We start from the raw sequence: 16,848 nt of genomic DNA on the forward strand, positions 1-16,848 counted from the left end.
TTGAACATGAGGTTTTAATGCCACTAGGTAAAAGCTCATTCACATTATTTCCAAATACTTCAAGGACATGATCGTGGCAAGAACCCAACCTTAAACTTAAATCATGCGTTTCCTCCCCAACCCAGATTCACAAATATGACTCACTCCCACAAAAAAACCTACAACTTTTCTGATTGGAGGTGCTGACGCTCTGGAGTGTGTATGGTTCCAGACCTGCACTGTTTGGTACAGTAGCTTCTAGCGACATGTGACCATCTTGAATTCAGACATGCTACAGGTGTAAAATAGACAGCCAGTTTCAAAGACTTAGTATGAATAAAAGAATGTATAATGCCTTGATATTTTATAAGGATTAAAAGCTGAAAGGATACTATTTTGGAAATACTGGGTTAAAAAACTGTATTACTAAAATTAATTACACATATTTACTTCACTGTAATTTGGCTACAAGAAAATTTAGAATTACATATGTGCCTCAGGCTATAATTCCACTGGGGCTTCCCTGGTGGCTCAGACGGTTAAACATCTGCCTGCAACGCGGGAGACCTGGGTTCTATCCCTGGGTCAGGATGATCCCCTGGAGAAGGGCATGGCAACCCACTCCAGTATTCTTGCCTGGAGAGACTGTATGAAATATACTTTTTGTTTTACAAATAATTTTTAACACTTCAGGGCAGAACAAGGAACAGAAAACTTCCTGAAATTTTCACTTAGGGAGATAAAACTACCCACATTGGAGACAAAACAGTCAGGTTAAGTTGTGACGAAGTTAAAGCAGAGAACTGGATCGTTCAGTGTTGCTAACAGGTCCCACTTAACTGTCTTCTTGGCCCTACATCTTGTGGGTCTCCACTACCCTTTCCACATACAATCAATTTATTGGGATTCTGGTAATAGGGTCACACAATGAGCTTTCCCAAATGTCCTACAAGAATCAGAGATCATGATGTTACAGTTTTGGTGTAGAACTGATACAGAAACGATGGGTGCTGGCTGAGAGGAAGAGAGAGAGACAGGTTTGGACCCTGATCACCCATGTTTGCATTTGTGTCCTTAAGTCACAAAATGTAAGCCAATATTTTACTTTAGATCAAAAATAACAGAAGCACAGGAGAGTTTGGGGGCATAATACCCACATCACATTTAGTCAAGCAGGCTCCTCTAGTGCACCCCCTTTTACTTGTTCTGGCATTTCAGCATGTTTGAATATTGGTGGCAAAACCGATGAAGGTGAAAGAGGGAAGAAAGAAGAGGGAGAAAGATCCTCAGGTCCAGTCTCTCCTAAAAGCCCTTTCGGCAACCCGTGCCTTACATCCTGCAAAGGTGACAAGGGCCATGCCAGAAGGAAAGAAAATGAGGGGGGGGCGGGGTGGCGGGAGCTTTGACATTACGTCAGAAATGGAACATAAAAACAAAACACAGGGTTCCTATGGGGTATATACCCCCGCCCCCCACTAGAGAGGGAGACTGTACAAAGCTCAGCACAACACAGCAGAGAAGCATGATAACCTAACACGCTAGAATAATGATTCACGGTGAGCCATGGAGCACACAGTCTTCAGGGAGATGTGGGGAGAGAGTACAGGCTTTTTTGAGGAGCTGGTATGTGACTGGGACTTGAAAGATGAAAGAAAGTGGTTGGGCAGTGAAGCCTTGCCAGGCAAAAAGCAGCGCTGTGCCCATGTGTGAAAGCACCCTGAGCAAAGAATAGAAGGCCAGGGTCCGGACGCATTTTGGGAAGTGCAGCAGACAAGAGAGACCTGCAAGCAACTTCAGCCCCGCCTCTGAGGGTCAAGTAGGCGTGCTTTGCCTTTTCTGCAAAGACAAGTTATCGAAAGGGTTTAAGCAGGAAATGAACGGCCGTTATCTGCACTGTGGAGCAACTGGCTTGGTGGCATACAAGGGCAGGGCTCAAAGTAAGGAGAGACTGAATGTGGTTAAGTTGACCAGGGCAGCCCAGACAGCCTTTCAGAGACACGGGGCTGGAGGACAGCCATGGTGACTATCTCCATCCGGCAGAAACAATCTCGGCTTAGAAAAATGAAGTGTTTAGAAGACATAGGGCCCAGGACTTCTGACTGCGAGGGCAGGCCCTTGGCACGACCCACTTCTGCCTTAGTAGTGGCACCAACGCTCCACAGCAAGGAGACCCTGAAACAGAACTCCGGACCAGCTCCTCCCCGAGCCCTGCTGGGAAGTGGCACGTCCGCTTGTCTGGAAGGCGAGCACTAAAAAGTTCTCAAGCCTCAAACGACACTCGAAGAGAAACTTAGGACAGGCTGTATCACATTACAGGGATATTTCCAACTTCTGGAAAGTTGAGGATAAACTATAATTTCCAAGTCTTCTTGCTTCTAAAATTAGACTCAGTCGTCTCATCTGTAGGCTCAAGCCAGATCTTCTTGCCTTTCCTGTACATTATTCCCTGCTACCACTTCTATTTGTTTCGCTGGTGGCTCAGATGGTAAAGAATCTGCCTGCAATGTGGGACTGGGTTCAATCCCTGGGTCGGGAAGGTCCCCTGGAGGAGGGCATGGCAACCCACTCCAGTATTCTTGTCTGTCTACAATCCCATGCACAGAGGAGCCTGGCGGGCTACAGTCCATGGGGTTGCAAAGGGTCAGACACAACTGAGTGACTTACAGACATACCACTTCTATTTATTTCCAGGTTTGCCAACCCACTGCACTTGTCTTATTCATTACATTGGGTTGAAATCCAGTATCTCCTGTTTTATAGCTCCTCCAACTCAAAACCCAGACGATTCTGGATAAACTGAGCTCAGAACCTAAAACAAACCCCCAGGTCCTGATGTGACCCCAGCACAGCATACTGTGGGCCAAAGTGAATGATCCTGAAACATAGGCTTTTAGTGCCAGATGGAAACTTTGAGGTTATTTACTACACGCTTCTCATTTTACTTCTTTTTTTTTTTTTTTCATTTTTCTTCTCATTGGGTTTCCCTTGTGGCTCAGCTGGTAAAGAATCCGCCCACAATGTGAGTGACCTGTGTTCGATCCCTGGGTTGGGAAGATCCCCTGGAGAAGGGAAAGGCTCCCCACTCCAGTATTCTGGCCTGGAGAATTCCATGGACTATATAGTCCATGGGGTCGCAAAGAGTCAGACACAACTGAGCAGCTTTCACTTTCACTTTCTCATTTTACAGACAAGAAAAGTGCTGAAGTCAGGGTAGGGCTGGTATGGGAGGGAGGGAAGGGCGGTCACCTGCAGAGATTAAAAGGCAGATCCCTGACCAGATCTGAAGCTGGTCTCCAAACGGTCTTCTTGGGACCAGCCACATCACTCACGGGCGGTGACATGGCTCTGCTGTCTCGTGTTTGGCCACCACCTATCAGAGGCTAGGCAACACTGAGCAGATGGCAGCCTCCTATAGACACCGTGAGGACCACAGTGCCTTTTTCACTGATTAGGAAATAAACATTTCAGGGTTATCATGGAAATCAATTAAAAAAAAAAAAGAAATCTAGGGAGGAAAATAAGATATCTCCAGATTCTCAGATATTCTACCAATCTATCTATGCTCCTGTATAATTTTCTGGGAGGATGATAAAACGGGACCCAAAGGAAGAGTGACGTGACCCCCAACTCCATCCTGTTCACGTTTCCAACTCCTTTAGCCATGACCATCCTCTTTGTCTGTCTGTGCTGTTCAACTGCTGTCATTTTGCCACTTAGAAATTGGCCTTTCTCTAACCAGTTTTAAATTTCTTAGGGGCAGGGAGTTTTGAACTTCTCTTTTTTCTTTATAATCCCAACTTCAAGCATAAGGAATACATTGGTTTTTGGTAATGAATCGTACATATGTGTTCAGGTATGGGTTCTGGAAAACCTGACTGGCACCTTAAAGCTGGCTCTGTCACTTCCTAAAAGTACAATTTTTTGTAGGTTACCTCTCTGGGCTCAGCCTCCTCATCTGTAAAAAAGACTAATAATAATAGTAACTGCCTCTTGGAGGATGAATTGACATAACATATTTAATAGGTTTAAAACAGTTTCTGGCACAAAGGAAGACACTATATAAATATTTTCTATTTTTGTTTTTACATCGGAAAAAAAAACCACAGTGCAACTGCCAGTACCTTGTCATAAAAAACAGTGCCTAGCCACTCTGCCTCCATGTTACTGACACACATGAGAAAAGAAACGAGCAAGCCTCCTGGAAGGTGGGAGAGGCCCAGAGCTCTAAGGACACAGTGACGCGAGCTGTGGAAGCCGCTTCTCTAGGGTGAGAGAAGCATCCACTTGCCGAAGATTCCTCCCAGCAACTGCCCCCCAAAGTACAGGTGGCACAGCGGGGCCTCATTCACACAGAGTGCGCACACAAACGATCAGGGTCCCATGCCCTCAGTAAAGCAGGGCTACGCCTGCTTTAGGTGCTAAAAACACAGAACGCGTCCTTGCTGGAGCCGATGACAAAGATGACTTAAGCGCTGTCTGCCTGAGTGGAAAAGGATGGGTGAAACCGACACTTGCTGGGCCTAAAAAAATACCAGGGAACAGCATTTCTGAGGAAAGAAGCCCCTCATTGCCCACGCCGCGCTGCTTGGGGAGAAGAACGGGGTCTCGCTCACCTCTGTATCCCTGCACTACCCAGTACATTTGCAAATCTCGGTTCTTAAAAAAGTGGCTGAATGAACAAAGACACAAGTGAAGGGGAAACAGAGGAGCACAGTGAAGGCGGTGGTTCTGAGTAAGGAAAACGTCCTGTTTTTTTTTTTTTTTTGGTCACCTGGGAATATGTCATTACACAGAGCTTGCAGGAATTTCCTTCCTTCACCACTCAGTATATTTCAAAAAAACAAAAACAAAAACAACTACCTACTGAATAATATCAATGTAATATAATTAATTAATTATTTCTAAAGATAGTATAAGGATGCAGAAAAACATGGAGCGCAGAGGGCTTTACAAATATAAATTAACTCAATCACAATATGCTAAAGTCTTACAGGATACTGATAACAACATGAACATTACCCATAAGCTTATCCTTCAGGGTTTGTATCTTAATTCGCTTCTGCTAGTTCTAGGGTAAATAGAACTTATGGAAGAAAGGGCCTCCCCAGGTAATACACTGACTTAATAAGAAGCCCAGTCTCCTATTTCTTTCTACATGGGTACATGTGCTGCCTTCTCATATGGTCATTTAGCTAACTACTTGTTCTTTAAAACAGTAAAATAAGAACTCAGATTTAGTGTTGAACACTTGAAGATCCCAGAAAAATATCAAAAACTGGGGATTCCCTGGCCCTCCAGTGGTTAGGACTCTGCACTTCCACTGCAGAGGGCACAGGTTCAACCCCGGTCTGGGAACTAAGATTCCGCATGCTGCACAGCCAATAAACAAATGCACAAATAAATTATTTCTTTGAAAAGAAAAATATCAAAAATACAACAGATGTTTCTAAAAAGATACTGCTTTAAAAATACCTAACAAATATACCTAACGTGTGAAAATGCAGCTCTCTCCATCTTCACATCTTTCAACCTTCAGAATTCCCCAAGACCTGAGCTGCGGTCCTTACCTGCCTCTTGAAAGTGAGCAATGCAAGGGCAACACCAGGAGGTAGGCCCCAGCCAGTCCCGAGTCTCTGAAGCCACACCCTTTTCCTCTAAATTGTTGAGCCGTAACAATTAGAATACATTATTTCCAGGAATTGCATTAGAGTTTGGGGAGCAAAAATAGGTATTCAAATGTCAGCGGGGTAACTAACTTGTAGACATCAAGAGTATCCTGATTGTTCCCCTGTTAGTCACTCAAAGCCCACAGAGTCATTTTTCCATGGGGTTGGCAGTAAGCCTGGAGAGGAATGGGGAAACTTCACCATGCACTTCCTCCCCAGCTACGGTCACAATGAAGGGACAAGACCCACCTGCGTAGATGCCTGTTAGTTGAACCTTACAGCCTCTGAACACGTACTTCTTTTAGAATAGAAACACTGACTCTACCCAGCACGGAACAAGCAGCCACGGCTAAGGGAGACTTAACTGTTGCCCTGGCAGAGGCGAAAGAGGCATTAACTTCTGATAGAAGTTTTACAGGAAAAGGGCTTCTTCTCACTGGCATAAGTGCTTTCAGAAACATTTACCAGTACATTCACTGCTAGTCACTCACAGGCCACAGAGTCATTTCTCAAAGATTGTACACTGTACTAGTGGCCAAAACTGGAAACAAACTGAATCAAATTATGGTACAGCCATTAAAAATAATGGCATATATCTATACATGGTGACAAAGAAAGATGTTCCTGATATGTTCTGGGAGAAAATTAATGCAGAAGTTTACAGTAGAATACATTTTCCAAAGACATACAATAAGTTATATTTTCACATGCATGGGAGAAAGTTATTTACCAAGTAATTAACTGTGGGCACTTTTGGAAATCAAAGGTAAGGACACTTTACATTTCCCTATTTTATACTATCCTTATTTCTAATTATATGCATTAATTATTTTTTGGCTTTCTAAACTATGTCATATTTTCCCCGAGGACTGATTGTGTACATAACAAAAACTGGTGAAACTTGATTTCAAGATTCTACCTCTTGAATAAAATAAGTTACTTACATTTAAACATTACAGACTTGGGGATTCTCAACAAGCAAGCGAGCTACTGACATAATAATAATGAATGGTGCCAAAACACACAGATCTCAAGGTTGCGCTGTGTAACTCTTAAAAACTCGTCTTGGAGAAAAGCTGCACTCCTAGCAGTGTGTTGAATGCTCATTTGTCGAGGGCAGCAAGAATCACAGGTAAGGAGATCTGCCTAGGGCAGAAGCTCTGCTTAAGTATCCTTGCTTCTCTTATCTGTGGTAGCTCTTTCTATCTTGTTCACCACAATGCGAGAGAAAAACACTATTAGACAAGAACTGGTTCCTTCTCGGATCACTGCTGCCTCCCCGTCCCCCTCACGCCTCTCCGCAGGTATACAGCCAGAGCTCCCTACGCTCCCGGGAGCTTCTGGGTCCCCCACGAGCACCCCCACCAGGTGCAGCCGCAGCCGGCCCAGCCTTATCCATTACAGCGGAGAACAAACTCCCCCTGGAACTGCCCGGGGTGAGATTCGACCTAGACAAATAACTGGGACATGAGCGGCTGAATTTCTCTCTCTCTTTTTTTTGAGCACAAGAAAGAGAAACAAATTTTTTAAAAGTCACTAGGGTGATTCAAAAAAAAAAATCACAGAGCATCTTTCTACAGTGTATTTAATCTTCTGGACAAATATTTCTACACATCTGGAGAATCACTGACAAAAGATTTTTAAGACTATTCACAAGGGAACCCAAACCACACAACTTCCTCCAAGAAATCACAAGCGACATCAGCTGGGAGCTTTAACCGGTTTAATCTATTACCGCATGTAAGCAGCTCATGCTTCTCAATGGATAAATGAACTATTGTGCTAGCAGAAAGGAATCCAAGATAACGAAAAACATCTTTAAACAATGTTGGGGGTAGGGGGGCCTAAATCTCTCAGATGAAAAACCTACATGCAAAAAGCCCCTTACCGTTTACTTTCTCAGTTCTGGATTAGCAACATAATTTTGAAGGCAGTACAATATATGGCTGTCTCACAGATCAAAGGCGATTTAATTCAAGTCAAATCCATTATAGAGAAGTTTAGGTTTAGATTCTTAAAAACATTAATTGAAAAATAAGTTAATTAACCCAACACTTTATAACAGCAAATGAACTTTGATGTTTAAAAAAAAAAATCACTATGTAAAATTGCTAAGTATGAGTGTAACGATCCCTTTAACAGATCATTTGAAAGGCTTAATTGTCCCCTCCCATGTGCATGTTGATGGCTTTTTGCAGTTTGCTTTAAAAGTTATGTGCCTTTATTGTACTGAAGAAATTCCAAGAGAGAAGCACAACCTACTCATTGGTGCTAACAACAAAACCATTTTTCACATTCTGCCCTTACAAAGTCTACGGAGGCACTTGAATTTATCCAGACTGCTCTGAGTTTAGCTAATGTTAAGAATAGAAACTTTTCTAGCAACTGGTTTCTAAGCACAGGCTCTTTCTTACTTTGTTCAATTCAAGGCAAACCTCTTAAAAGGGGTGAGGACACATTTAAGTTCAGCAGCTAGGTTCCCTAAACCACACCCCCACGTTACCATCCTAATTTTCACAAACACATAATGTGAACAAGTTTTAATTCTGCAAAGGGCATCTTTTTCAATCCTTTAAAGGGCAATTCCAGTGTGCCTCCCAAGTTTACATGTGGCAACTGTGCAGCGAGGTGAGACAATTTTCAACAATATGTAGTTGTTGTATATACAAATAAGCCTCTGGGAAACCAAGTTCACCTACAAGAGGTCAACCTATCTTTCCTCCCAAAGAAGAATCAAAGTGGAACCCAAGTCAAATCTAAACGAGGAGACAGAGAAGAGAGCTCGCCGGAGACAGGCAAGTTTAGAATCAAACCGAAGGGCCAGAAGGCACGAAGCGTGCACAGGCAATGAAAGCACGGCATCAGGAAGACAGCAGAAGCCCCGGGAACCGGCCCCTCTTACCAGCACGGGCCCTGGGCTCTCTGCTTCCACCTCGCCCTGGGCTGCATCCCTGCACCGCAGCGGGGACTCGATCACCAGCTCCTTTTTGACACTTCGGCTACTTGTCCTGCATTTATCAGCCTGCATCCTCGGCTGAGAATGCAAGTCACAGAGTCTGCAACTGAGACAGCTGCGAGTCCTTGGCCGGGCGAGGCACACGCGTGCCAGGGGCCAGAGGACGGAAAGGAAGCTGCCTTCCCAGGCACAAGTGGTCAGCCCCGCCGGCTGGGTCTGCGGAGCCCGCCAGGGTGGGAGGGCCAGCCTCCAGGGGTGTTACTACTGCTCGGAAAATGGGAGGTTCCCACTCGCCCGGCCGGAGGAAAACAAGCCCCAAAGCGTACAATGCACAGTGCACTGCCTCTCCCGTGAAGACCAGCCTCATTGTGTCTGCTCCACGCGGCGTGGGCCACATGGACCCCAATCAAAACAGTGCAGTGTGGAAAAGCAAACCAGTCACCGTGAGACTCCTTCGTAATTACTCCATATCGGGAGCTGAAGAGAAGCCAGGTCATCTGGCTGTTCTCAGATTCTTACAGTTTCAGGAGGCTCTCCTTCATGTTATAACTAAACACCAAATGCTTGGCTGATGATCAAAGCAGGGAGGGGCAACCAGGAGGGATTCCTGTAGCCAGCACCCCACACAGGCAGGCAGAAGGGGAGACTTTCTCATTGCATGACAGCCCCTGGCAGGGCAAACTTAATTTATCTACTATTTTATACTAGACAAAAAGCGAGGTCATCACACATTTTCATGAGATTCCACATATCACAATAAATGCTTTTATTAAACAGAATATCCATCAACGGTTGTGTGGGTACCACCTGGTAATGAGTCTGGTACTAGGTACCGAGAGGATCGTGGTGAAAAGGTAAGGCAGAGGAGAGGGTCTCCACCTTCCACGAGTGTCAGAACAAGCTGAGAAGGCAAGATGAATAGACATCGTGAAGGACAGAGTCACACGGTTAACAGGGATTTACACAGAAGCACAGGCAAGTAGCAGGTCACCATCCGTGGTTCAGCGGTGACAGCACTTAACGCGTTTCCCCAAAAGCCTCCTATTTTCATCATTTCCTCACAGTAATAGTGGAGTAATTTTTAGATCGTTTTAAAATCATCTCAGGAAAAACCAAAAGCGTTAACAGATTTATTAATAAACTACATGCGAAAATGAGCATAAGATGGGATTAAGTATTTACCTGTACTTCCTGGAATGCTGTAGAGCTTCTCCCAATTAGTTATCCTGCTTATTTCATTGAGACTGGGGAGAATTTGGTAACAGTAAATAATAGCAGCGGTAGTAGTAACATGTAAACAATGGAACAAGGTATCACTAACAACAGTAGGTGCCAGAGGTATACAGGTACCTATACCCAGGAAACACAGAAGCTGCTGTATAAGATACAGGCACAAGTCTCCTCGTCCCCAGCCAAGTGACTGAGGCTGGCAGGGTCCCCAGGGGGCAGCAGGGGAGCCCAGATGGCACCCTATGTCCACATGTTCATCCTCTCACCAGGGCCTGCGAAGGTTGCCCCAGTCTCTGCCACCCAAATTTCAGGAATCTTTCTCAGTGTGGATAGCACTGAGTAATGAGTCACAAAGGTTCTATGAATCCATTAAAAAAAAAAAAGTGGTCTCTATAATAATTTATTTTAAACTACTCAATTTCTCAATCTTGGGTAATCTTTCAGGGTAACATAAACTCACCATATCTGTGCTCCAAAATAAATACAATCTGTGAATTTTTAAAATCTCTCTTTGTAAGGTTATAAGAGGATAGGAAAAAAAAAAAAAAAACAAAGAACCTCAGTTACATAAATATAGATGTGAAATAATGGTTAAATCAAAACTTACAGATGTTCTCTAAACTAGAGGAGGCAAGCCACAGGCACTAAACAGACAAGCTGAACCGCAGTAAAGCACGTGGGTAAGTGTGACGTGCAAGTCGCTCAGTCGTGTCCGACTCTTTGCGACCCCATGGACTGTAGCCTACCAAGCTCCTCCCTCCATGGGATTCTCTAGGCAGGAGTACTGGAGTGGGTTGCCATTTCCTTCTCCAGGGGATCTTCCTGACCCAGGGGTTGAACCCGGGCCTCCCTCATTCCAGGCAGACGCTTTAACCTCTGAGCCACCAGGGAAGGAGAGTAGGCCACCAGAAGTTCTAGACTTTAAGGAGAGAAATGCTATCCTATTTAATGGGTCAAAATACCCTGACGCTCTATAAGCAATGAAAAGGAACTTACAAGGTTATTTATTTTATGAACACTGTTAAGCGCTGTGTCCCCAGACCTGCAGAGGTGATTTATTTAATCATTATAACAACCCTTGTTGTCGCTCTTGTTCTTTAGTCGCTAAGTTGTGTCCAACTCTTTGTGACCCCATGGACTACAGCCCACCAGGCTCCTCTCTCCATGGAATTCTCCAGGCAAGAATACTGGAGTGGGTTGCCATTTCCCTCTCCAGGGAATCTTCCAGACCACAGAGATTGAACCAGAATCTCCTGCTTAGCAGGCAGATTCTTTACCACTGAGCCAACTGGGAATTCCTTTAACAACCTTGTGAAGCAGAAACATCCTTATTCCCATTTTACAGATGAGGAAACTGATGGCCAGAAAGGTTGCTTTATGTGCAGAAGGTCACATAGTGCATTATAGATGCAACGGACACACTTGTCAGCATGATGCTATGCAGAATCAGTTGTCTATTGCAACTACGCCAACTGCTAGAGAGCACAAATAGGTAAAAGCTACTGACCACCAATTAAAGACAAAGGCAACATCTGGGTTTAATCCAATTGAGATAATTTCAGTGAAGAGGCAAAAGTGTAAAAACAGCACAGCACAGCGCCTGTTACATAGCAGGTGCTCATTTAATGGTAACTATTATTGTTGCTGTTGCTGTTCCAATCTGAAGAAATTAACCTTAGTCTTAAATTCAGGACTTCAGCAGTGTAATCAAAAATGACAATTCCGCCAGCAGCGTTGCTACAGCACATAACAAAGTGCTTCAGCAATTTAAAACCCACTGCCCTTCCCTCTTTGCTGTTTGGTTATGACAACTGTCTTCCAATAGCTGTCTTGATCCCCTTGTGTTCTGCCATGATCCAGGCATCTTCTGGAAATCTTTCTACTTTTCACAACTGTAGCTGTGAATTTTATATTTCTTTTGTAATCAAGGAAAAAACTATGAATTGGTTCTAAGCTTCTAAGTAGTCAAGATACAAAGGCAAACATAATCGGTTCCATAATTCACATCCTCAAAAGGAAAAACATACCAAGCTATAAGGCAAGTACATTTTTTCTAGTTTCTCACAGAGAAATTTACATAGAAGAGAACTGATCAGTGTCTAGATAAGGTGCCCAGCATGTTCACAGGAAATGCAGTAGCGAAATTCACACAGCTTTCTCACCACCAACTCAGAGCATTATACCTAAATCCAGATAAAGGAAAGCAATTCTGAGAGCAAGACACTGGTCTGGTCTGTCACCTTCGAGGGGGTCTAATTTATGAAGGAAGGAAATTCTCAGGACATAGAGGAGTGGAGATACTACCGTCGCCTTTCCTGCTAACTAACTTCTCAGGCAACGTAAGAGGTCCTTGTTTGATTCTGCTCATTTAACACACACTAGTATCAGTAAGTCTGCCTGTCAAGGGGTCACACGGTACAGCACTGAGCGTCTAAACCTAAACCAACAAGTAGGATGTGGTTTCTCTAAGGGCTTCATGAAATCGGTGTCTGAGGACAAGAGAACGACATCTGGTCAGAGCAGCCACAAGAGGAAATGCCATCATAGAAGGACAGGAAGTATGTGGTCAAGTTTTCCTTTACAATATTTCAAAGGGAAGGTATATGCAGGACCTCTGGATTCAAATCCACAAATATTTACCAACCTTCAGACACTAGCAACCTTAAGTTCTTTCACACATTAACCAGTTTAACTCTTATAATAACACATACATCTATTAACATGCAATAAAGGAGGAGGTGATATATGTATAATTACAGCTGATTTGTGTTGCTGTACAGCAGAAGCCAACACATTACAAAGTAATTTTCCTCCAATTAAAAAATAAATTTTAAAAATGGAAATAGGTAAATATCATCCATATACTGACAATTCCTCCTCCCCCCCAAAAAAGCATGCATTAAGGGTATAGAGTTTTATTATTAAAACAGAATGGGAATGGAGGAAAACCCATGGCAAAGTAGGAACATTCCAGAGATAAGATGAAATAGATGCTTCCATATATGGATTTCAGCTCTCAGATTTTAATACACACACACATTATTATATAGGTTGGGTACAAAACAAACAAACAAAAAAAACATGAAAACTGTATAGGGAATTTAAGGAATTTTCCAAGGGTAATTATTTACTATAAGGAAGTCTAACTTTAGACTCCAAAGACCCTGTCATCCCCCACCCACCGTACAATGAAGTTCCATCAAATTCTGAGAAGCAGGAAATTGAATAAAGGACCCTCTCACCCACAGGACACCTACGCGACCTTCAAGACCCAGTTTAAATGCCACCTTCCTAGGAAAACCCCTGGCTCCTCCCGGCCAGGCTGCATTAGCTCCTCTTCTGGCACCTTCTGGGCATTTCTTTCATTTACTGCCATCTCGGAGCTTGTCACAGTCTACCTTTTACCAAGGGTGTATGTGCCGCACTCTCCAGTGAGCCTTTAAATTCATGAGGACAGGAGCTGAGTCCCCAGGGTCTGAGGTTCTGCAAGCATTCAAAACGTATTGGTTGAACTGAATGCTTGTGTCAGTTTTATGTCACTGATTATCTTTAGCCCTGATGCACAAATTTGGTGGATGTAAAAATATGCAAATATTTTCATGTGGCCCAAATTAAGGCAGGAGCATTCAACTGCTCATATGCTAAACCCCAATGGATCATTTACTAATAATTAAAGTGTTTCTTTCTCCCAGCTAAGAAAATGTTATTCTGCAAAACTTGCCAGACATTTTTTAAGACCAAGGTATCCTTGGAAACAGTATAACTGAATCTTTAAGAAGTGTAAATAAACTTGTTTTTAGCAATGAATTATATAAAATTTGAGACTGCATTTTGCTATAGCTAGCAGCTATATAAAGAATGACTGTACAAGGAATAAATATCAATTATCTCAGCAGAATTGTTTTTACTCTCCTATTAGAGGCTCTTGGCCAATCAGGAAGATATTTACAAAATAACAATTAACTGTAAAGGCAACATATATATATACACACACACACACGTGTGTGTGTGTGTGTGTGTATGTGTGTGTGCATATATATGTGTGTATGTGTGTATCTCTGTGTGTATATCTGTGTATGTGTATATATATCTGTGTGTGTGTGTGTATATATATATATAGTGTGTATATATGTGTATATGGTTATATATATATGTTTGTATATGTGTTCTGTGTATACGTGTGTATACACATTTATGTGTATGTGTGTATGTGTATATATGTGTGTGTGTATATGTGTGTATGTTGTGTATACATGTGTATATATGTATGTTGTGTGTATATGTGTGTGCATGTGTGTGTGTGTATACTTGTAAAGTATATTTAAATATATAAAACATGTGTTTATACCAGTCAATCCTAAAGGAAATGAATCCTTCATATTCACTGGAAGGACTGATGCTGAAGCTAAAGCTCCAATACTTTGGCCACTTGATGCGAAGAGCTGACTCACTGGAAAAGACCCTGAAGCTGGGAAAGATTGAAGGCAGGAGGAGAGGGTGACAGAGGATGAGATGGTTAGCAGAAGGAGAAGTGGGCGACAGAGGATGCGATGGTTGGATGGCATCACCAACATGTTCATGTTCGTGGACATGAACTTGGGCAAACTCTGGGAGATGGTGGGGGACAGGAAAAGCCTGGAGTGCTGCCATGCATGGGGTTGCAAAGAAGTCAGACATGACTTGGCGACTGAACAACAATAATAAAAAATATACATATACACATACTTTGAAGTGGAGACTTAAATACATATTAAATATGTACTCCGAAGTAATCACTCCATTTCTCCTTTATGGGAAAAAGTGAAAGAGTAAGAAAAAATTATTAAGAAAACTTACAAAAAGAAACAAATGACTAAAGATTTCCATAGTGTACTGTTACCGGTCAGCTTGCTGGCCAAAGAAAAGAAACAGTGTTGGGAATGCGATCTGCCCCTGAGGAAACAAAAATACGGTGCGTAGAAGCGAGAGAACAGAGGTCAGGACAAGACCAGAGACGACGGGTGTGGGAACAGGCTGCTGAACAGCAAGCTACAACGGAGGAGGGGCATGGCGACAAACAGGCAGGTGGAAGTGGGAGCGGAGAGGAGGGAGGTCTGCTAAATCACACCCTCGGGGCCTCTTAGAAGAGTTAATATCAAAGAAATACATTCTGATATGAAATCTGATAGGGCTTCCCTGTTAGCTTAGATGGTAAAGAATCTGCCTGCAATGCAGAAGACCTGGGTTCGATCCCTGGAGAAGGGAACGGCAACCCGCTCCAGTATTATTGCCTGAGAATTCCATAGACAGACCATGGAGTCGCAAAGAGTTGGACATGACGGAGAGGCTAACACTTTCACTTCACTTTTCACGAAGTTAGATGCTCACCTCAATGATGATTTTTGTCATTAGAGATTTAATCAGATAATCACAAAAAATGAGATGCACGTTATCATCTAGCCTAGTGTTTCTTATTAGCCTGGAATCCATCCAAGCCTGGATATGGAGGAAAATGGTCCACGAACCCTTCTAAACCTAACTGTGTGTTCCTGTAATTTCTACCGAGAAGCCCCTAGAGTTTATCTAGTTCTTAGACAAGGGACCAGGGGAAGATCCTCCACTTACAGAATAAGGAAACTGAGGTCCAGAGAGATGAGCCAGATAGTCAACCAAAGTTTTAAGACACAAAGCTCTTGAGCAGGTTTAAATTTGACCGAAGGAGACACTAAAGCAATCTAAATGGTTAAATCAGCAGACACTAGACGGCAATCAGCGGGGTCAACACTTGCAATCTTACTCATTTGCCGATTGATGTCCTGTGCGTGCTTAGTTGCTCGGTCGTGTCCGACTCTCGGTGAGCCCGTGGACTGTGGCCCTCCAGGCTCCTTTCTCCACGGGGATTATCCAGGCAAGAATACTGAAGTGGGTTGCCATTCCCTTCTCCAGAACATTGAGGGAGACCTGGGTTCGATCCCTGGGTTGAGAAGATCCCCTGGATCTGGCTGAATGAACAAGATCAAGCCACCAAGGAAGCCCCAACTGACACCCAAGTAAGGCAACAGATCATCAGATGAAGCCTTCACTGAGCAGCTTTTAGCGAAGGCAGGAGGAGACGGGGGCAACAGAGGAGGAGATGGTTGAATGGCATCACCAACTCAATGGACATGAGTTTGAGCAAGCCCCAGGAGACAGTGAAGGACAGCGAAGCCTGGCATGCCGCAGTCCGTGGGGTTGCAAAGAGTCAGACACAACTTAGTGACTGAACAACAACAAACCACTCCAATGAGATGTTACATACACATTTCAGCATCATATTGCCCTAGAACACGTGGAAGAGAAATACACAGACCAAAAGGTGGATCTATGTTTAAATGTGTCAGAGCCTCATTTCCAACAGAGGCAGAGCTGAGAGTCTGGCAGAGGACAAGGATGTCCTACTGTGAAGAAGCGGGGGAGCAGGCCTACTGCCCTCTCTCCACGTCTGGGGTGAGCCCACGGTGCTGGGGCAGCGGAAGGGGCCCTAGAGAAGACTCCGTTTTCAGATGAAGGAAGTAAGACGCGTGGAGTCCTCCCATTTCTAGATGGGGGAGGCTTAGGGTACTCTCTGGGACTGGCTCTGTGAATGTAGGACAGTGACTTCACCACTCTGGGGGCCCACTTCCCTCACCTGGAAGACAGGGATCACCATGATGACCTGAGCTAGACATCGTTCACTCCCAAGGCCCAAGGGGACAACGGACATGTCCCACTGTCAGCACTGCCAGCAGCCGTGAATGATCTAGAAGCTTCTCATGAAGACAGCCCACCTCCACCCATGACATCCCCCTTCCCTGCCTACACTCCCGCACAGCCTCTGTCACCATCTGGCGTTCCATACTCTTGTTTCCCTTCTTTGTTTAGTGTCTGTCCAACTCCACTTTAAAAAAAGCAGCAGCTCTGGGAAGACAGAAATTTTTGTCTATTTTGTGTACTGGTCTATTCCCAGGTCCTAAGACAGGGTACGTACTCAGAACACATTTATCAGATGGATTCACTGAA

The 16,848-nt window shown here is 43.8% G+C and overlaps 1 protein-coding gene across 16 annotated transcripts in view; it reads right to left on the bottom strand.

Moving 5' to 3' along the window:
* Positions 1-16,848, bottom strand: part of DOCK9 (dedicator of cytokinesis 9) — a 285,572-nt gene that overhangs the window by 164,095 nt on the left and 104,629 nt on the right. For 2 of the 16 annotated variants that reach the window (XM_055542916.1, XM_055542907.1), the window contains exon 1: positions 8,548-8,845. The exons of 11 other annotated variants lie outside the window; for them this stretch is intronic. In XM_055542916.1, coding sequence (XP_055398891.1) covers positions 8,548-8,673 — 126 coding nt within the window. In that variant the 5' untranslated portion in view covers positions 8,674-8,845. Of the gene's footprint in view, positions 1-8,547; positions 8,846-16,848 lie in introns of those variants that run through there. 3 more of the 16 variants (XM_055542917.1, XM_055542913.1, XM_055542921.1) reach the window with 2 other exon arrangements.

Source organism: Bubalus kerabau, chromosome 12 (assembly GCF_029407905.1).
Source record: "Bubalus kerabau isolate K-KA32 ecotype Philippines breed swamp buffalo chromosome 12, PCC_UOA_SB_1v2, whole genome shotgun sequence".
In the NCBI taxonomy this organism is placed as follows: domain Eukaryota; kingdom Metazoa; phylum Chordata; class Mammalia; order Artiodactyla; family Bovidae; genus Bubalus; species Bubalus kerabau.